We start from the raw sequence: 22,406 nt of genomic DNA, 5'->3' as shown, positions 1-22,406 counted from the left end.
GCAGGTTTGTCCCAATTTACCCCAGGATCCCAATTTACCCCTGGTACGCGAATTATAAAATTTCTAAAATATATAAATTTTATACGTGCAATCCTCGCAAGTTTATTTATTAAGTTCCTTGCCCATCCTAGTCCTAAAATCCACTACGGTACCACCACCACTATTTCTGCTGCGAAGCAGAGGCGTTTCGATTTGAAGGGTGGGGCAGCCGTTGTAACTATACTTAGGACTCATGTCTCAAGGTGGGTGGCGGCATTTAGGTTGTAGATGTCTATGGACTCCGGTAACCACTTAGGCTGTGACCACGTCCACCCAAATAAGCAATAAAAAAAACATTGTTGACATTATGCATTACCTAATTATTCTCTTTTGTTTCCAGGAACATATACAGGAAGTGCTGGACAAATGGACACAAATCGACGACGAGATATGGGCGAAGGTGATTGTTTTCGAGAAGAATCGTCGCGTTGCCAAAGCGTATGCGCGAGCGCCGGTGCTCACGATTAATGGGTCCGATGACGGCTTTGACGGCATGAGGTAAATTATTACACCAATAGCCTAAATCCACCAACGTGTACCTATGAAAGAATGTTACTCTGTGCACAACCTTAAGTCAGGGGGGTGAGGGTTTAATTGTGTTAAAAAAAAAATCTAGAAAGTAAACATAATTATTTTTCACGTAAATATAATCACTCATTCAAATTTCATATTTCTGTAAAATCTACATCCGTTGCAAGTCCAATAAAAGTTTGGACATAACGAATGGTAGCTTAGTTAAATTTCTCGAAAATGTGAGTGAGGACAAAGACATGACTTAACACACAATCCTACAATCATTAGCTTTTTTTTTTCTTTGTCGTACTCAAAGAGAAGAGAACACGAGATTGAAATGTTAAAGAAAAATTTAACTACACCTCAATTGAAATTAAATTCTTATTGCTTATAAAAATATTTCTAAAGATCACTCTATTTCCGTCAATATTAAAACAACAACTTGAAATCCAATAATAAAATCGTTTCAACTATAACCGATCATTCAAACTTAAACTTGTCCTATAAGTAAACAAAAAAAAAACCGCACGATCGAATCCAATAATAAACAAAAGCAAAAACATTCGTGCTTTACAATCAGTATCAATTTAATTAAAACATGTTACGTATTTCGAAACAGATAACCAAACGGAATGGATTAAGCAAATCTAAAGTACATTTGACTAAACTTATTGTGGCACGTGGCTGACCTAGTTTCGCTTACATTCAACAACTGGATCCAATGCAACAATCGATCTATTTTGTACACCTACATGCATTAATATCATTACCTCGTTATGTATCGTGAATGGTCCTTAATTTTGTTTCATTGTCAATATTCATTGCTACTTTACTGGTTTTGTTTGTCGTTAATGACTAGACATGTATAGTTCGGCCAGTTAATTCGACTTTAGATATAATTTTATCAGCTGATCTATCAAACCCCTTATTTTCCTCTTTGTTTAATTCAACTTTCTTGATTTCGAAAATTGGAAATTGCAATCGCACAGCTGTACCACTGTTGAGTGAGTTGATTAACCTATATCTTCTAATGGATTCCAAGTGCACCCTTTTCACTCCAAGATCATTTTCGTTTAATAGTTGATTCATTGGACAAAACGATTTAGCCAATGCAGTCGTGTTGGCTATATTCCCCTAAAGATTGGGTAGCAATTACGTCTTCTATTGCATTAGCAATTGCTGTACGTTGTACGTAATACTAGTTTAATATAAGTACGAGAATATCGTTTAAATATATTTTCACTTTAAATCAGCCTTTCTCAAAGTGGGCGATAACGCCCCCTTGTGGGCGCTATAGACCTAAAGGGGGAAAGCAAGAGTCCCAGAAAAAAGGGGGCGTTGTGTAGAGGCTTGGGAGGTGATTTGTAATTTCAGCTAGGAGGACTCTTATACACCGACTGAGCTCTCGCTGTTTTTAAGTAGGTGAAAAAATGGGGGCGCTAAAAAATATTTTATCTTCGAAGTGGGCAATAGACAAAATAAGCTTGGGAACCCCTGCTTTAAATGCTTGTAAACAAATTGGACTTTCGTATTAACATTGTCTTATTTCTTCATGAATTTTTTTAGCTTACGCAATAACTCGTGATCAGGATTAGATTTGAACTTGTCAAATTGCATTGTCGTGGTCCATATTGCTTATCTACATAATTAAACTGACCCTAATTATTAACGAGTGTTCGAAATGCTTGTTCTAACCTCCAAGTTACACGGAGCAGTGAGGAAACGAATGACGCCTTACATAATAAAACAATGATCAATGACAGTGATATAAAGAACGCGTAAAATTTCACACACGTAATATTTGTTAAGACTTTTCAAAATGACATAGTAATATATTATACACACATGGTTTTATCGTTACTAACAATTCAAAATATTATGAACTCCGAGAGCACAGTGTAAATTCAAGGCTATTTCACGGCTGTACCCGAATGTGAATAAATATCGAGACTAACATACAAAAATAACATAATTAGTGCTCAGTTTTCTGTGCAGACGCTAAAACTCTGTGAAATATTAGTAACAAAGTAAACGTTAACAAAAGACCGCGGAGTCAACGGAGCGTGTCCCGGGCAAGGTTGCGACTGCCGTAACTGTGGTTTCACCTGTTTTTAATAACGAATAATGATTTTATCAAGATCTTTGTTCGTGTCTTAACGTGTGATAGTGAAAGTTATCCGACAAACTGCCGCGGCGGTGATTAGGCAAGATCGCGTGCGAATAGCGAAGCCGGCCGCTCCTATTCTGTGCCTGTTGTGTAACCGATTATGGGATGCTTGTTTCGCTAGATAACAAAACTGGTCTTTTTTTTTATGGTTGAGAGATTACTGGTGGCCCGAAGGCCTTTCCAGTTTCACCAGGACAGGTGAGTGAGCAAAGGCTCAGCCAGGAGGGGTGGGATTTGCTAACAGCTGCCCGAGCGCCTCCGAAGGAGACCTACACAACTCAAGAGCAATTGCTTCGCGAATGAATCTACTACCGGATCGGAATCGCGACCCGCTGTGAAGATCCGGCGAGAAACTCAGCGGGCTGATGCATGGGCTAGGTTGCACGTCGACCTCTTTGTCGAGTTCGACGAGTACGGTTACTGGGGTCCCTAAGCCTGCTCCTAGTATTAGAGCTGAAGGCATCTAATGCAAAGGTTATTGGATTTGATGGATCCGTAAGGACGTGACAAAACTGGTCGCTTAGCTTCTTCATTGTTCAGGTGTAATTTCGTTATAATTTTATGTAATACAAAAATTTTGAGGAAGATTAAAAATATACCGACTTCGTCAAAATCAAATAACATTAATTTTTTATTGCTTAGATGTTTGGATGAGCTCACCGCTTGTGTTAAGTGGTTACTGGAGCCCATAGATATCTACAATGTAAATGCGCCTTGAGATATACGTTCTAAGGTCTCAAGTATAATTACAACGGCTGCCCCACTGTTCAAACCGAAACGCATTACTGCTTCACGGCAGAAATAGGCGGGGTGGTGTTATCTACCCGCGCGGACTCACAAGAGGTCCTACCACCAATAAAATGTAATCTAAGTAGATTGCGTATGTATTACATATCAAGGATAACCCAAAAACTACTGGTGAGATTTTAAATGGGATTATAAAATTCGTTTCATATAGAAAAAAGTTCTGAGGTAACATCACATAAAAAATAATCAGCTAACAGTCTCTTCCTTTTTTGAAAACTGTTATATAAATATCGCTTATTTTACATGAAAACTATCGTCATTTCGTCCAGGTTACGTTGTCACTTTATCTAAATGTATTGAGGCACGTACTGGACAAACATTTCCTTCAACATTCCCTGAATGGCCGCAACCAACGAATGTACAAATAATAGCTTTAACTTTAACGATTTAGATTTAGACAGCAATTTTTTATTTATTGCTTAGATGGGTGGACGAGCTCATAGCCCTCCTGGTGTTAAGTGGTTACTGGAGCATCTACAACGTAAATGTGCCACCCACCTTGAGATATAAGTTCTAAGATCTCAGTATAGTCACAACGGCTGCCCTACCCTTCAAACCGAAACGCATTACTGCTTCACGGCAGAAATAGGCAAGGCGGCGGTACCTACCCGCGCGGACTCACAAAAAGTCCTTCCACCAGTAAAAAAAATCAGAATTCTTACTCCACGAATCTTTATTTTCGTATTATTTCACGCGTCGACATAATCTGCCGGCGAACAAGTCATGACACAAGTCAGGAAGCTTAGTCGTTCATAAAGCCGGTGATGAAACAATAGGCGAGGAGGCGTGCTGGCGATCTGATCGGCACGCGCCCGCTTTGTATCGCTCCCGCATAATGACACGGAAGTCTGTCGCGTGTACCGCACCGGGATCATTGGCTCGCGTGCTTTCGATGATTAAGCCGAACAGAATTTCTAAAACAAAACATAACAAAAAAAAAGCAAAAACAACTTGAAAATATCTTTGTAATGGCTAAAACGAGAATTTAACTTTAAAAAAAAATTGGTTGTCTGTAAAGTCGGTTTACTGACGATAGTTGAACGTGACAACGTCATAAGAAAATACTGATTGAATGGTTTCATTTTTCAAAAGAAAATTTTAATTTTATTTGTTTGATAGATATTTTGTATGGACAATTGACACCACATTCACTTTTCACAGAACTTCATACTTGACGAAAACATGTAAATGTATTATTGTATAGCAGCTGTCCACGGGGATGCATCGCTCACTCAAGCAGGAGAGAGACAGATGTCGAACGCAGCCGAACGCGGAGGCCGATTGTGCCTCTTTGTCGCTCGTTGCGCGCTCTCGCTTGCACTTCAAGCCTTAAATGGAACGCCTCAGAGCGAGGCAACGCCGCATGAGTCATGTTTTTTCGTGCGTGCAGCCGGCTCCATCGAATTATAAGACGTTGTCACGTCAACAAAACAACTTAAAAATATCTTTGTAATTGCTTAAACGAGAATTTAACTTTAAAAAAAAACAAAGCATTTAATTCAAATATTAAAATACAACGTCCAAGAACCCACACGTAGAACTTAATTCGGTATCGAATCTGATTGGTTTAAACCTAACAACATTGCTTCCCACTTACGACTTTTTCCTTCCTCACATCGCACAAGGAAATGTCGTAGTCCACGAGGCGTCGGCGCGCCTTCTATCTGATCCACACAACACACGAAAATCAGCATTTAAAGTGCAAACATTACTGAGCGCACTAACGAAAATCTTCTCTACGAACCTTACGCTCCTAACAATAAGGTGCATTATACAGTTTTATGATTAGAGTACTCATGATGTGTACTTTATTTAATGTACGAGACGACCGGGCATTAATTAGTTTCGATCTCCCGGTCTAACAGGGAACAATAACGATTGGACATACAAAGCTTGTTCGAGGAGGTTGGATAGCAAAATGGCCGGCTTAAACTTAATTTTATTTGAATTAATTGGATTTATCGTACAGGAAGTTTGTTTAATCGTTTCAACACATGTTTGTATTAGCTCGTTACAATTAATTTTAAATTCGTCATTGAACATAGACTGTACGAACGAATATGCTACAATAAAAAAAATATATATATGCCTTAAGTTATTACGTGGCCTTTGAAAATGAATACACACGATTTAGTAATGACGCGGTAAATCTTTTTAAATTGACCACAAAAAATAATAGTCGGGCGTTCCTATAAAGGCTAACATAAACACAACTCATTGTTCAGTTTTAAAATAATAAATATTTTCTTTGAGATCTCGTATTGGTAGCTGTCTGTACGGGGTGGTTGCTTCAGCGGCGGCGATAAATAAAACCACTGCTTCTGTTTAAGGTGAACAATCGAAAGAATGGTTCGCCTGTCGGTTTGTTCGCTTAAAAATAGCGCAAAACGGATTATGCTATTTTGAATGTATATAGAATGAGATGGCAAAATTCGAGTCTCAAGTCTTTCGACTTATACGCGGCCTGTGATTGTATCTCAATTTCTTGCAATTTTCAACTTGTCGAATGTCAGTACTCAGTGATTGTTAGGGTGTGATGTTTGTTCAATAAATAATATATCGGACGATCTTAGCTGTATAAATAACTGAATTCAACTAGGATGCATTTAGTTTTCTTCGGTTCTCGTATTGAAACCACTTTTATGGCTTAATATCGCGCTTTTTTGTGATTATATCATTTCCAAATGTTGAGATGCAGTTTTCGTATTCTTTATTACACGAAAAATTCTGTAAAAATACTTTCAATTAGAATGTATCTGTCAGAAGTTTGTCTTCCAATGATCTGCGTCCAAAATCATGAATACCTCCCATAAATATGGCTAAATAACTACCTACATTTTAACGTTGTTTTACTTAATTATTGGAAACGGCCGTCTGGTGTAGTGGTAAGTGACATGGTCATTACACAAGGAGGTCGCGGGTTCGAATCCCGCCAAGGGAAGATATTTGTATGATAAATATAAAATGTATTTTCCAGGGCTATGGATGTATATTAAATATATGTATGAGTATAATAAAAATCTTACATTTATTTCCGTTATCTGGTACCTGTAACACAAGTTCTTTACGAACTAATCACGGGACCAGTTAACGTGGCGTGATTGTTAGTAAATATATATTTATTATTATTTATTTATTTATTATTGCTTAGATGAATAAACTGTTGGTGTTAAGCTTCCCGAAGCTAGTAAGACTTCACAACGTTAATGTCATCAATCACTCTGAGACATGAGCACGAAGACTCAATTCCATTAATGGTGCTTTTAGGCACCACAAGCACCGGTCACCGTCCTCGTCGAACCCGTCGCTTGCGACGAAGGGCTCGACGAGCGAACTAACCCATAGACACAGCCCACTGAGTTTCTCGCCGGATCTTCTCAGTGGGTCGCGTTTCCGATCCGGTGGTAGATTCTGCGAAGCACTGCTCTTGCTAGGGTCAGTGTTAGCAACTCTCCGGTTGAGCCCGGCGAGCTCATCTACAAACGTTAGGGCGAAGCTGAAATAGCCTCTCAAGGCTATTAGCATAGGTAGGGGAAAAAAAAGACTCAATTTAATTGTAGAATGGCTATTTCATCTTTTGAACACATGACTGATTCGTAGTGGAAAGAGACAGCATAGTTGTACACATTGCAAATTTTTGCATCTTGTTTTACTACACAATGTTATTTGTGTGAAAATGGAAGTCGGTAATGAATGTTAAAAACGTATTTCCTTAATAATTGGCACTTACATGCGACTTTTTCTCGCTGGGCGTCTTACCCTAAAAATCCCGAGTTCATGAACTTTAAAATCTTTTTTTAAACCAGGTTTTTTTTTCAATTTAGTTCTTTATTTAAAAAGCGCTGGGTAAAAAAACACGTTTTTCATTATTTTAATAGTGTAAAGTAATAGTTTCGGGTGCATTCGGGTTTAATTTTTTATTTTTCGCGAATTAAATTTTCGTACGCCGCTACGCATTTCATTGCATTAATTAAGAGGGATGTAACGAACGCAATAAGAACTCTTTAGAATCTATCTTCGAAAGTCAATTTAAAGTTTAACTAACGAACTTTATTTTCTCTAAGTTAAGAGGTCACGATTCTCAGTTCACAGGACATCGACCCACGGTAGAGGAGGTTTTCTATGTACCCATCGATTATCCGTCAAAGTACACCAATCTATTATTGAACGGCTCTTGAACTTGTAATAAAAAGAGGAAGAAATAAACACTCACGTTGAGAATTAAATCAGAGTAACAAATCGTTAGTTTAAGCCCCGCCTCAGATATTACGAGTGTAACGTTTTGCAAATCAACTAACTCATTATGCGTTATAATTTGCCCAGTCTGGGCAGAATCAGCGTTCACATGCCACGATACGATTTATCGGAAGCAAGCCATAATGCATGTTCAAGGTCAAAGTTTCACCAAAAACAACAGTAAATGCGTCCTACTGTTTTTTTTAGTACCACGCACCCATAACCATGAAGGAGTTTTTAATTATTTTAAAAGCGAAATTGTTTATTGCGTATTTTATAGGGGCCTTTTTCAATTTTTTTACAATGCTTAGTACCTCATAAAGGTCAAAGTAGAATTACTAAGAGATAATAAATTGAGTTCTAAGGTTATAAATGATTATTTTTCAAATTACGTCACTTTATATATAGCTACCGATATTTCTATAATTTATTGAATAATATCTAATGTAAAACTTTAAAATACAAAAGTAAACGTAGTAGAGATTTTAATACACTAAAAATCCATATAACTAATACAACTTGAAAACTCTCAACATACGTAAAAGACAACCAACCAAAAGTAAAAAATATCAAAACACTTTTATTTCCGGTTGATTGAAGAACTTAATTTTATATTCAGCAACGATTTAAAGATCGTGTTCTCAAATGTCGTTAGTTATAAACAAGACTACAATCGGTCGCATAACCGCCATGTTGCAATATGAATGTTATTGTTTATTGTTTTCTTATCGATCTATGTGTGCTTTGTGTGGGGAACCGATGTGTACAAGTGGCCAATGTTGGCACAATGGATCGTTGGGTCCAACCTTGGTTTTTGTGGAATCAAAGCACTGAATGTGTCGATAGATAATTTTTTTTAAATATAATTTCTGCTAGCATTGGTTTTCATGTGAATTTCGTAATTTCGTGTTGTAATTAGAGATGATATCGATATAGCAGATTATTATCATTATGAAATAAACTGAGAAGCGTGGACGGTTAGCGCGGTATGGACATGTGATGCGTAGAGAGAAGATGCATGTGACTAGGAGATGTATAGAAATGGTAGTGCAAGGTAGAGGGGGAAGAGGTCGACCGAAGAAGACATGGATGGAGTGTGTGAATGACGATATGAGAGAGAGAGAGGAGTGAGTGTTGAGATGACGGCTGATAGAAGAGAATGGAAGAGAAAAATTAGCTGTGCCGACCCCACCTAGTGAGATAAGGTGGAGAAAAAGAAGAAATAAACTGAGAAGCATTTGAAGTCATCGTATTCTAAGGAATAAGACGCCCGGTTTATTCATTTTAAGTGTCGCCACTATACCAGTGTTCAAATCACCCAAGCAGCTACCGATTTTTCTGAGAAAATACCTTCTTAGCACGTGTTTGCGAACGTTTTCCACGATTAAAGACCATAAACTTCCAAAGCAAATCCACAAAATTGATAAATCAGCATAACTGTTATTTGTTATTAGGTCGTATTATAAGTCCGCATTACTAAGTACCGCTATGCTGCCCTTTTATAATAAACAATACAATACGTAATAATACTCATCGTCCCTTAAATATTCGATTGTATTGATAGAATACATATCTTTGCTTGTTCAGAACGAACAAATCGAAAAATAACAACGCCTACCGCAAATGTCTGAACAACATGACACTTTTTGGGCACGACACCATCTCTTGTATCCTTGACAATGGTTTTGAAACCTTGTAAATCTCAAACGCAACCGGTGCTGTGAACGTTATAACTCAGAAAATCGCATAAGCAAAGTTTATTTGATTTGACACTATTAGTTCGAATATGGATATTGAAAGTAAAATTATTGAATTGATAGTCGCTAGGTAGTGTTTAAATTGATTGTAATACTTGAAAATTTGTTTTTTTTTTAAGATTTTCGCAAATCTTGGGTTTTTCTACTTTTTGAACCCGAATGTATAAATGTTTTATGTCAGAAATAGGTAGGACTGTGTCAGTGTGGGATCGTACTACTCTCTAATCTCTATTGATGTTAGGGCGTCGTCTGAGTCCACACGGGTAGGTATCACCGCCTTGTCGAGTGAGAGTAGCAATGCGTTTTAGTTTGAAGAGTACGAAAGCCTTAATGCCATACAATTGACACTTAGTCCTCATGTATCATCGGTGCCAGCATTCGTGATGTCTACGGGCTCCAGTAACCACTTAAAACCAGGTGTACGCTAATCTCGTTTATCTAAGCAATAATTAAAACACCATTAATATTTAGTCACAAATATCATTCCCGTTTTCATTTGGGTCATATTGCAACTTCGTTACGTTGGCTACATGACAATTGTCGGGTGTGTTGTCCACATAATGACAGTTGATACATTTGGGAAAGTAGGGCAGCATTGAGGCGGGCTGTTGTAAGCGATCGCACGGGTCATTGTCGGCGAATTTGTCTCAATAATTATGAAACGTTCATCGTTGAATCGGCTTTTGATATTCTCACGAAATAATATTATTAACGTATTTTATAAATAAATCAAAGGTTGCTCTACTGCTTAAGTCAAAGATAAGGTTTTTTTTTAATTCATAATAATTTATTTATATTGCTCACATATTTTTTAAATTATTTTTTTATTGCTTTTTTTTCTATTGCTTAGATGGGTGGACGAGCTCACAGCTCACCTGGTGTTAAGTGGTTACTGGAGCCCATAGACATCCACAACGTAAATGCGCCACCCACCTTGAGATATAAGTTCTAAGGTCTCAAGTATAGTTACAACGGCTGCCCCGTCCTTCAAACCGAAACGCATTACTGCTTCACGTCAGAAATAGGCAGGGTGGTGGTACCTGCCACCAGTAAGCTGACTTACCACCAGTAATTTTTCAGACATTCACCATAATTTTGTCAGACATACTGTACATAAATCTTTCCATGTTAACTTTGACTATCCATTCAAAAACGTAGAATTCTCCCTGTAATTCGCGAGTCCAATGTACCCATGAGTCTGATACCCACCATCATCACAGAGTCCCGTACCCATCATCACACATTTTTGATTGAATTATTGTTTGAATTCTTAAGAGGTGATTAACACGGGTCGCAAAATTTACGTAATAACTGTAATATATAAACAAAACGATTAGGATTATTGGTTGAATTCTTATGAGGCGATTAACACGGGTCGCAAATTTAAGTAATACCTGTATAATATATGAGTCGACTATTATCAAAGCCGGCAATGTGACTTTTGGACAATTATTGGTAAATCAGAAAAACGAATTATTGACTTTGTATTCCATTGGCAGTCACAAAACTCTTCTGAACGACATCTTAGATAAATAACAGGTTAAATATCAACCTTTATTTAATGCAGGTTTTGAACCGTATTCTTTGAAGGAGACGATTATATTCAAATCAATCTGTATTGACATATCAATAACATTTTTTTATCCAAATGCACAGATTGCCACCTTTGATAATAGACGACTCATATAAACAAAACGATTAGGAAACGATTATCGCCTACGTTCGCTTTCATCGTGTGGCCTTTAAATTCACTTAAATAAAGTTAGCGTCGCAATAAACGCCTTAGTTGCGTGCCAGATTTAATTTACAAAAATGTTCGACAGTAAAACTTATTCTGACATCTCGCTCAATTAAGATTTTATTTTAACGCACTTTCGTATTTGCGACAGATCTAACTCATGTTATTTCTGAATTCGATTTAAATTTTTGCGTTAAATAAGCTATTGGCGAAAAGCTGAACAATAAATCGCAAACTATAAGCTTCGATCATCAGAATTGTCATTCAACATTTGTGTTGTTTTGTCAATCGTAATTATAATAATGTCATCATCATCATCACGCTTTCCTATTACCCTCTGCTGGGGTGTAGGGCTCGAATCAAATTTTTCCATTTATATCGGTCTTGGGCAGTCTGTTCTAGCTCCTCCCACGTCATGCCCAAGACCCCTAGCTCCTGCTCCACCGAGCGACGCCAAGTTGTTCTAGGGCGGCCTCTCTTCCTTTTACCAGACACTATTATAATAATGTTACATAAATAATATTTTAGTAATTTAAGCCTTTAACCAATCTACATTTAAGAGCGCGCAGTGTTAAGTCTAAAAACAATTAACATTAAAATCATTTATTGAAGATGTAAATTCAATTTAATAGGAAAAAAATGATTTTGTCGTTTATGTATTGATTAATTTAATAATTCAATTATGTAGTTTGAAGGGTGGGGCAGCCGTTGTAACTATACTTGAGACCTTAGAACTCATCTCAAGGTGGGTGGTGCGTTTACGTCGTAGATGTCTATGGGCTCCAGTAACCACTTAACACCAGGTGGGCTGTAAGTTCGTCCATATCTAAGCAATAAAAAAAGTATTGTGTCGACTTTAAAAGTTACAAGATTTTTTAATAAATTTACCATTCGCCGCATCCGACAAATATTACATTCACGTTTTGTTCGAAATTCAAATCGGCACGATAAGAATGCATCCAGTTCACTTTCGCAGATCTAAACTGTCAATATATGCAAATAGTTTTGTGTATCAGATCGACGGACGCACGTGGGTTAATTCAGTGCTTTCAGTACCGAGATCGGCCGGCCAGATTCGGCCTACGACTGCGAATTCCGTATGTTTACGTCGGTAGTGGAAATGTTAGAATTTAGATATGCAAAATTACATTTAAATTTGGAGCATATCAGAATCTGCGAGTAGCGTGTTACATAAAGTGAACAGCGTGTTACATAAATATTACGATTATTATTATTATTATTAGGTACATTGTAACTCAGTTTTAGGTAAATATGAGTTACAATGTTTTTCCTTGCATGTATCGATTATTATGCACCCACGGAATAGTTAAATAAGGTTAATAGGTAAGGAACGAATATCTGCCCTGAGATTTATGTGTGGGTGTTTTTGTTGTGTGCGAAATATCTGTAATCATAGTTTGCGTATGTGCAGAAATTAAAATAGTGTGGATGAAGCGGCGACACTGGTTCTAATACAAAATTAGAGCAAAGGCCTTTCCAACCTTATTTATCTATTCTGTGTTATGCACCATGCCCAAAACACGTCATTACGGATCCTCCCGATCCATTAACGCTGCTTTTAGGTACCACAAGCACTGGTCACCGTCCTCGTCGAACGTGTCGCTTGCGACGAAGGACTCGACGAGCGAACTAACCCATAGACACAACCTACTGAGTTTCTCGCCGGATCTTCTCAGTGGGTCGCGTTTCCGAACCGGTGGTAGATTTTGCGACGCATTGCTCTTGCTAGGGTCAGTGTTAGCATCACTCCGGTTTGAGCCCCGTGAGCTCACCTACTAGTTAAGGTTACGCTGATATAGTCTCTCAAGGCTATCAGCTTGGGTAGGAAAAAAAATTGCACCATCCAAATTCTGTTAAACTTAATACACTAATAATATTCATGTGTACTGCATTAGACATACTTTACTTTATTACATAATATAACCTTGATTATTTATTGTATTACGTAAAACTTGATTGTAAGATTTATGGACATTTTCTTTTCTCGAGAACGTATCCGACGACATAGGTTTCTCCGTGGGTCGCGATTCCGATTAGTTACATTAGATTTTGTGAAAGGTATAACCCCATATATTATCCGAGGCATCATCTCTTCCAATGCATGTAAAATAATATCATAAAAATACACAAAAATTTTAGAAATGTTTAATTAAAATTGATTTTTCACCATTTTCGATCAACTTCTTATTTAGCTGACCACGAATGTAAGTAAATATACCTATTCTCTGATATCGACAAACAACATTAACTTTAAATAATAAAATTAATAAAAATAACATTATTATTATTTTTCCTACGAGGTCTCCACGCGCTCCCTAGGCCCTATGTGGGACTGGACAGTCATTACATAATACCCAAACTTACTTCAGGTGGAAAGAAAAAGCTTTTACAATCTTAGACAAATAACGTGATTAATTAATTAACATTAAATTTGTATATTAACCGCTTTGTTATTTCTCCAAATATTTATTCAATAATCCTTAGTCCTTCGCCGATTCGGCTGCGTGGGCGAAACTATAAATCGCGTGGGTGAGGGACGCGTGCTCAACTGTGAGATGAAAGGGAGCTTATATAATTTCCCAGGGTTTAATCTATTTTCTTACCAAACTTCGTCAAAACCGTTCCTTAGACGTGAAAACGTAACAGACAGAAAGACAGAGCTAGTTTCATATTAATTGCTATATTTGTTTTAACATCTAACAATTTGTTCCAAGTAAAATCCTAAATTCTTTAAATGTCTACTAGTTTCGTCTAGCTTAGTCAGTCTAACTAGGAAAAGTACGTGAAAGTCCTTTTTGTACATTCAGAGATATGTACTAACAAACAAAAAGAGAGACAGAAAGAAAATAACTCTAAAAACCTTCCTTAGTTTTCTGAGGGAAACTTTCAATTGTCGAAAAGGTTTTTTTTTTATTGCTTAGATGGGTGGACGAGCTCACAGCCCACCTGATGTTAAGTGGTTACTGGAGCCCATAGACATCTACACCGTAAATGCGCCACCCACCTTGAGATATAAGTTGTAAGGTCTGAGTATAGTTACAACGGCTGCCCCACCCTTCAAACCGAAACGCATTACTGCTTCACGGCAGAAATAGGCAGGGCGGTGGTACCTACCCGCGCGGACTCACAACAGTTCCTACCACCAGTAATTACGCAAATTATAATTTTGCGGGTTTCACTTTTATTACACGATGTTATTACTTCACCGTGGAAGTCAATCGTGAACATTTGTTGAGTACGTATTTCATTAGAAAAATTGGTACCCGCCTGCGGGATTCGAACACCGGTGCTTCGCTTCAACACGAATGCACCGGACGTCTTATCTTTTAGGCCACGACGACTTCAAACAAATTCTGTTGTATTATTATTTTTATTGATTGTTGGTCAATTTTTGCATGAAATCACATTCGCAGTTACAGCGCGCATACGACTATCCAAACGACGCGGTGTGTTAATAAATTTCACAATTTTGAGGCAAGAGACGTTTATTAATAATGTAAACTCAGTTACTGTTGAATGTTAGTAAAGCGTTTAACATAACGCACTGTGTAATATCGTATGAATAGTGAAAGTTTTAGATTACAAAACAAAACAATACGTATGTATGATATACTAAACTAACGCTATGTTAAGAAACACTTTGAAATACATAAAGATAATTAATTCCGTAATGTAAGTTGCAAAATTTACAAAAGTAGTGTAAGTGAAATTTTAAATTTAAATTATAAACGCAAATTAACATTTTTGCGTGTTTTTTTTAACGATTTATAGTATTCCTTCACTGCGGCCATTGATTGTGAATATATTTTCATTTCAAAAATCGCTTCTTCATTACGGGATTCGAATAGTCGCCTAGCTTGATAGGAATGCATCAGGCAAGTTGGTCTGAAGTTTCAAGAACCAGAAGAAATAATCTAAGCTATTATTACCGATGCCTTAAACGACACTTATAATTATTGAAAATAGCAAAATTAAACGAACATACGCAACATTAATGAAATATTATAATAAAAACCAAAGAAAATACGAATTAATTGCTGTATTTTATTTCTTGTTGTCATACGTTGCTCGTATGTCTAAAGACTCAATGCGAAGCAACTTTTCACAATAAACCTGTCATTCACACCTATTTTAGAATGAATTCTTAGAATTTTAAGGGTTTTATGGCTGATTCTAATCTTAATTGCAGCGAGACGACGATTTACATGTCTTAAGTATTAATTGAAATTATTACGAAATTTATGCTACACAAAAGGTCAACTTCTTTTTTTACCGAACAAGATGGGCCAACCTTGTTACAGAAATATAACGTGAACGCCTACCATAAGAAATGAGATTAAGTATTCAATCGTATTGTATACCAGCTGCTCTGACACCCATCGAACAAGAATGACCCCGGTAACCGTAATCGTCGAACTCGGCAAAGAGTTCGACGTGCAACCTAACCTAAACTATCAGCCCGCTGAGTTTCTCGCCGGATCTTCTCAGCGGGTCGCGATTCCGATCCGGTAGTAGATTCATTCGCGAAGCAGCCACTCTTGAGTTGTTAGGTCTCCTTTGTAGGCGCTCGGGTAGCTGTTAGCAAATCCCACCCTTCCTGGCTGAGACCTTGCTCGCCCACCTGCCCTGGTAAAACTGGGAAGGCCGCCGGGTCGCCAGTAATCTCTCAAACATAAAAAAAAAACCAGAACGCTTGATGTCTTTACTGCAAACATAGGTACCTAAATGGTACGTACCCGTTTAGACTCACAACTCATCCTACCTTTAGCTAACGTGCAAATTAATAAATTATGGGTCTTATTCTCTTAATATAGGATTATAATACTTCATCGTGAAAGTTTGTTTAGTATGTACTTAAAAAAAATACCCTGCATTAGATACCTATTAGATCACACCACAGACGATAAACCACAATCTCTATAATTAAAAAAAAAACACAAAAGTATATCCGAATAATTCGAATTCCAATCTCGAATTTTTTTTTATAGCTTAGACAGGTGAACGAGCTTACGAGCCCGTCTACCGTTAAGTGATGACGTAATTACCACTACCCATCTTGAGACATGTGGTTCTAAGTCTCAGTTCTAAAGTACTGTGGCTGCCCTACCTTTTTAATAGGAAGGCATTACTTCTTTGCGGCAGAAATAAGCAGATTAGTAGTACTCATGCGGGCTCATAAGACGCCCTTTCCGCCTCCTCTCGCACGAGACTAGGTCACGAGAGTTCCATTCAAACAATAAATCTTTCGTTTCAATTACAAAACGGTTTTAAATGATAATAGATGCATTTGCATTGTGCAACATTTAGTGAGTTTCGATAAATTTATGATCACGACCAATCCTTTCTGACCTAGATCGATTAAGATGATCAACAAAACTATTGTTCCAGTGTCGATATATCGATAGCTCATATCGATAATTTGACTAATGGTGACCTCGTCTGTCAAACGATTTTCAGTTGTAGTTGCAATCGATCATTACGTGAGTTAAGTTTATCTCTTTTATCGGTTTAAAAAAAATTAAATACAATTTATAAAATTGGAAACGTTAATATTTTTCTAATAAAAATGTCTAATAACCGACGATTACCTAATAAATTCTAATCAGATCAATCATTTTAAGGTCTAACATGATAATAAAAAAGAAATCATAAGTACCGTGCCGAATTAAGAATAAATTATTTAAGTTGCCTAAAATGATAAATATTCGGTATTAAGTAACATGTTAGTAATGTTCAGAATAGCAGCACGCGATATCGCGCTCGAGGCTAGATTTAAACTTTTCGATATGAAAAGGACTTGTACGACCTTCTGACTGCGGACAATGTGACGCGCATAGCGGTTAATGAATTTAGAAAAGAAAATTAATCAAAACTTTTGTGAATAATAAATATATCCTTTAGCTCTAGAGTTGTATATCGATTTTTATCGACAATGTAAACTTTGATAATCTCTATTTTCTTATTGAAGTTTGCATCGGAAGCTAAAGGCAGTTTCCATTTTTTAGCCACAATATTCTGCCGTACTAGAAGAAGCTGATTTATAGGAAAATATAAAAAACAAATTATATTCTAATCAGTGTTAAGTTAATAGATGTCTAATGTTAAGAAGAAAGGAAAAATTTAACACGATTTGATTAAATTGATTTATTTGATTATTGATTACCTTGAATCATCATCAATAGTATTCTTATTGCGTGCAATGAATGATGGGACTATTGAGCTGAGCAGTCCTTGCGACCCACGTGTATTGATCGTGATTGCCCTGATGTTTTTTTTTGCGCCGTTGGGTGACCTATGTATTTTTTTTCGATAGAGCGGCTATCTTGGAACACAACAATATTTTTAGACAAATAAGAATTATGATGCTTCCTCCGCGTGCGAGCTCATATTTAAATATGCCCTACCGACTATAATGCTATAATTCGTACTATTATTAAGGATTTTTTATCAAACTGGACTGGATTTTCCTTGCAAAAATTCAATTTTCCCTCTTTGTCAGGACAAACAAAGTGCTCTCAAGTGACAAAATTTTTTTGCTGCAGCACTTATCCGATAAATTTAGAGATGTTTTTTCATCTTCCTTGCAATGCAGATCAGATCAGCAGCAAGGCCGTCTTGTACACGTTCCATATAGACTCTCTATGTTTTTTTTTTATCTGGGGATTGTCCGCTGATGTTGGGAGCGACCGAATTTTTTTATTCCGATCATCGAATGATCGTTTCAGATGAGATTTTTGAGGTTTTCTAGTGAACAGCAACATTACAAATCGCTCTTTCGTTTGGAACACGATCACAACCTTATAATTAAATAGTTATGTACTTTAAAAGCGGTAATATGAATACCTAATGATTTGATGGTCATTAATAGCTGTTATCGTTACATTTGAATTACGAAACCAGATACAGAATACCGGTTGATTAACAAACTAATTTAAATCGATAGGAAAAACATTGCTTCTGAACGTCTTTTTAATGATTTTTCGATATATAGTTATATCTATTTTTTTGTATAACAGATGTTCGTTTTTTTTCCCCGAATCAACATATTGGCCCACATAATAGTTGTATATTTTCAGTTCTCAGCGCAAATTGCTTTTCTCAAGAAGAAGCTGATTCTTGTTTTTGTGCATCCTTGGTGATGATGTATTGGCATGCACAAAGTATCATCACGATATCGCAGACTAGATTTGGCCTAAATCATAGATTTGTGATTTTTAACTTAGATTAATCAAGGATTGGTTATTTATGAGCAATTTCCAAAACGACTGATCACGTTGAGCAGATCTGAAGACGCGCCACCGGTAATGAGGCAATAGAGTTGTCTGAACTTCTCGAATTGGCCAAGTGACCTTTTACTTAGGTGAAAATGATTTGAGGTTATTGACTTATAATGTCATTAATTATGGTATGCTAGATGCACTGTTAATTTGACGTGGAATGAAGTTTCTAATTTAATAATATAATAAATGAATTAATGGTTATACGTGTGTTTGTTCGTATTCCGCTCAATAGCTCGTTCATTTTTCGATAGTCAATATTATTGAATATTATTTATTAGTCAGTATTATTTGAAGTCGTCGTGGCCTAAAGGATAAGACGTCCGATACATTCGTTTTTTTTTTTTTTTTTTGTGATTGAAAGTTTACTGGTGGCCCGAAGGCCTTTCCAGTTTCACCAGGACAGGTGGGCGAGCAAAGGCTCAGCCAAGAGGGGTGGGATTTGCTAACAACTGCCCGAGCGCCTCCGAAGGAGACCTAACAACTCAAGAGCAATTGTTTCGCGAATGAATCTACTACCGGATCGGAATCGCGACCCGCTGAGAAGATCCGGCGAGAAACTCAGCGGGCTGATGCACGGGTTAGGTTGCACGTCGACCTCTTTGTCGAGTTCGACGAGTACGGTTACCGGGGTCCCTAAGCCTGCCCCTAGTATTAGAGCTGAAGGCATCTAATGCAAAGGTTATTGGATCTGATGGATCCGTAAGGACGTGTCTAGGGCGTCGACGGTGACTGGCTCCTGCATGATCAGGATTCGGGGAGTAGTCAGCGGCGGCAACGATAAGGCGATTATCATGACGCATAGCCTTATCGAAGTATCGTTCCGACGCTGACTTCATGTATTTCCGAATTGATTCGAGGCCCAGGTCGTCGTGTAGGTCAACGTTCCTCACGAACCACGGAGCCCCGACAGCTAACCTGCAAAAGCGGGATTGTAGGGATTGGAGGGTGTCTATGTGTGTGCGGGCCGCGTGAGCGAACACCACACTCGCGTAAGTCATGACGGGCCTTATGCAAGTTTTGTAAAGTGTCACCTTGTTCCGAAGGGACATTTTACTCCGCTTACAGATCATGGGGTAGAGTCTACCGAGAATAAACGCGGCACGGTCACGGACTGATTTTATATGCGGGCGGAATGTCATCGATGCATCCAGGGTAACGCCCAGGTACTTGACCTTCCTGGCCCAGGGTATGGGTTGTCTAAAGAGAGTAATCGGGGGTGTGAGATTCCTCCTCCTAATCCGGGAGGAAATCCGTGTGGAGCTTCCCCTCTGAAATAGCACCGCAGTACTTTTCGCTGGGTTGATGTCTATGCGCCATTTTCGGAACCACTGTCCTAGGGCTAGGGCTGCGCTCTGAAGCTTCTTCGCGATTAGGGACTTATTTCTACTAGAATAGTAAACAGTCGTGTCGTCGGCGAATAAAGCTAAATGGGTCGGCGGCGACCGGGGAATATCGTTGACGAATAAGCTAAATAGGAGGGGTGAGAGGACAGAGCCTTGCGGGACTCCAGCTGTGAGAGGTCGCGGGGAGGAGCGGGTTCCCTCGACTCGATATCGAAAAGAGCGGTTCGACAAGAAGTCCCGTATGATGAGCACGAGACTATCCGGCACGCCCATGTTGAATAGTTTGAAAATCAAACCATTGTGCCAGACTTTGTCGAACGCTTTTGCGACGTCGAAGAAGAGAGCTCCCGTGTATAACGGTTTTGGTCGATTAAGCCCCACAAGAATGTGCTCCGTGAGGCGGTGCACCTGTTGAACGCATGAGTGATTTGTACGGAATCCGAATTGTTCATCGATAAGAATGCCCTTGGATGAGACGAAGTCTCTGAGGCGTTTGTAGAGCAGACGCTCATACAGTTTGCCTAGAGACATGAGGAGGCTAATCGGGCGGTAGCTCGTCGGATGATTTTTTGGTTTACCGGGTTTATGTATGCCGATAACGTCCGCTTCTTTCCACACCGCGGGAAAGATACAGTTCGCCATAGCGGCATTGAAAATAGATGCCAACATCACGATGAGTTGGACGGGTAGAAGTTTAATAACGCGGTTAGATATACAGTCGGAACCGGGAGCCTTGCGAGGACGTAGGTCTTTGATCAAGTCTTTAACTTCTGCGATACATTCGTATTGAGCGATGCACCGGTGTTCGAATCGCAGGCGGGTACCAATTTTTCTAATGAAATACGTCCTCAACAAATGTTCAAGATTGACTTCCACGGTGAAGGAATAACATCGTGTATCGTGTCGTCGTGGAATCTTACCAATAAAAAAACAAAAATAAAAAAACAAATTTTAAGGAATTCGTTTTTATGAAAAATATGTATTTTTATTAAATATATTATGCAGATTAAAATAATTCTTGCGATAATCAATAGAGCAACGTTTATGTTCTTTTGGAATTACATATATAACAAATATATGTAACAGATATTAAATGTATGTATTAGTAGTAATCTACAATAGCATACAAGTATGTACGTCGACTTTTGGCTAATTACTATATTCGACTTTCTATCGATTATGTTACTTTTTAAATCTACAAACTGTTTTGTTCATATATCAAACTAGTTTTATGTAATTGTACAACAAAAAAGTAATATCGAAGTAACTTGAGTAATTCGATTACGGAGTTGTCGTGCCATAAATAGTAGTTGTTGTAGAATCAGTGTTCAAATGCCACAAGCAGATACCATTTTTTTAAATGAAATAAGTACCTAACTCAAATTCACGAATGACTTTCACGAGCAAGAGAAATAACATTGTGTAACAAACATAAAATCCACAAAAAGAATGTATATAATTACTAGGCTTAATAAACCCGTCTGGATAAATATTGCCACCCTGCCCATTACTGCCATAAAACAGTCTTTCGGAAGGCTCCGGTAGGTGACCAAGGATTTTCGGTAACCACTCAATATCAAGTGAGCCGTGAGCTTGCCTGCCAATCTACAGGAATAAACGAATCCGGTTCTGGTTTCCGTGCATCTAACTGCGGTTCTAAATATTAATTTAGCAGTGCAATAAAAAATAATAATTAAACTTTCGGGACTATCTATATGGAGATGGATGAAGAGAGCGTTATGTCCAGCAGTGAAAACCCGAGTGGTTGTCATCGTGGATAAAAAATAGTAGTTTTTAATAATTTTGGGGAATCAACTTTCCTTTTATGCACATAATTATGGAAAAGCACATAAATTCTCTTACTTACTCTATAGTCTACCCGTGTTCGTGGTAATAGCGCTGTTAAAATTTATCTCCATGGAAATAATTAAATGTAAAAATCGTAGTAACAGTCCGTTAAATGGCATTGTTTATATTTGATTTCTATGATAGTATTCATTCTGAAGAATGTGCGAATAGAAACTTACTTTTATTTGTCAATCTCAACAACATTTTTAAAAGCTTACCGAGAAAACAATGACCGTATTATTCCTAACAGCTTAATGTACTATGAACTTAACAAGCTATTTAAATACTTCTAGTATACAGACACGTACAGTTTTGATGTGTCAAAGGTTAAAACAAAAAAATACATTACATTTGAATTCACCGGTGTCACGAACAATAGCTAGGCTTCCTGTTTGCTTCCCACACGTTTGCTTAATGTCAAGTTGTGTCTCGAGTTCAATAGGATGTTAAACTGTTCTTAAAGAAGCCTGTGGCTAAGGACAAAGCTAGTACCTAAATTATGTATAACATAACTTGTAGTTTTAATAAATTCACTTTTCGTGAACCCGCCAGCTTGACTGAAATAACCCATTTCATTACTTCCATTTTAGTTTTTTTTTTTGTATCTACTGCGCGAATACTTTCCCTACGAGAGAACGCAACACGCCTTGTCAATCA

At 37.7% G+C, this 22,406-nt stretch overlaps 1 protein-coding gene across 2 annotated transcripts in view; it reads left to right on the top strand.

Moving 5' to 3' along the window:
• Positions 1-22,406, top strand: part of LOC101737074 (uncharacterized) — a 240,073-nt gene that overhangs the window by 161,587 nt on the left and 56,080 nt on the right. For both annotated transcript variants that reach the window (XM_038010911.2, XM_004929973.4), the window contains one exon: positions 380-537. In XM_038010911.2, the coding sequence (XP_037866839.1) occupies positions 380-537 (158 nt within the window). The remainder of the gene's footprint in view (positions 1-379; positions 538-22,406) is intronic.

Source organism: Bombyx mori, chromosome 5 (genome assembly GCF_030269925.1).
Source record: "Bombyx mori chromosome 5, ASM3026992v2".
Classification (NCBI taxonomy): domain Eukaryota; kingdom Metazoa; phylum Arthropoda; class Insecta; order Lepidoptera; family Bombycidae; genus Bombyx; species Bombyx mori.
This window is presented reverse-complemented; position numbering and strand designations above follow the sequence as displayed.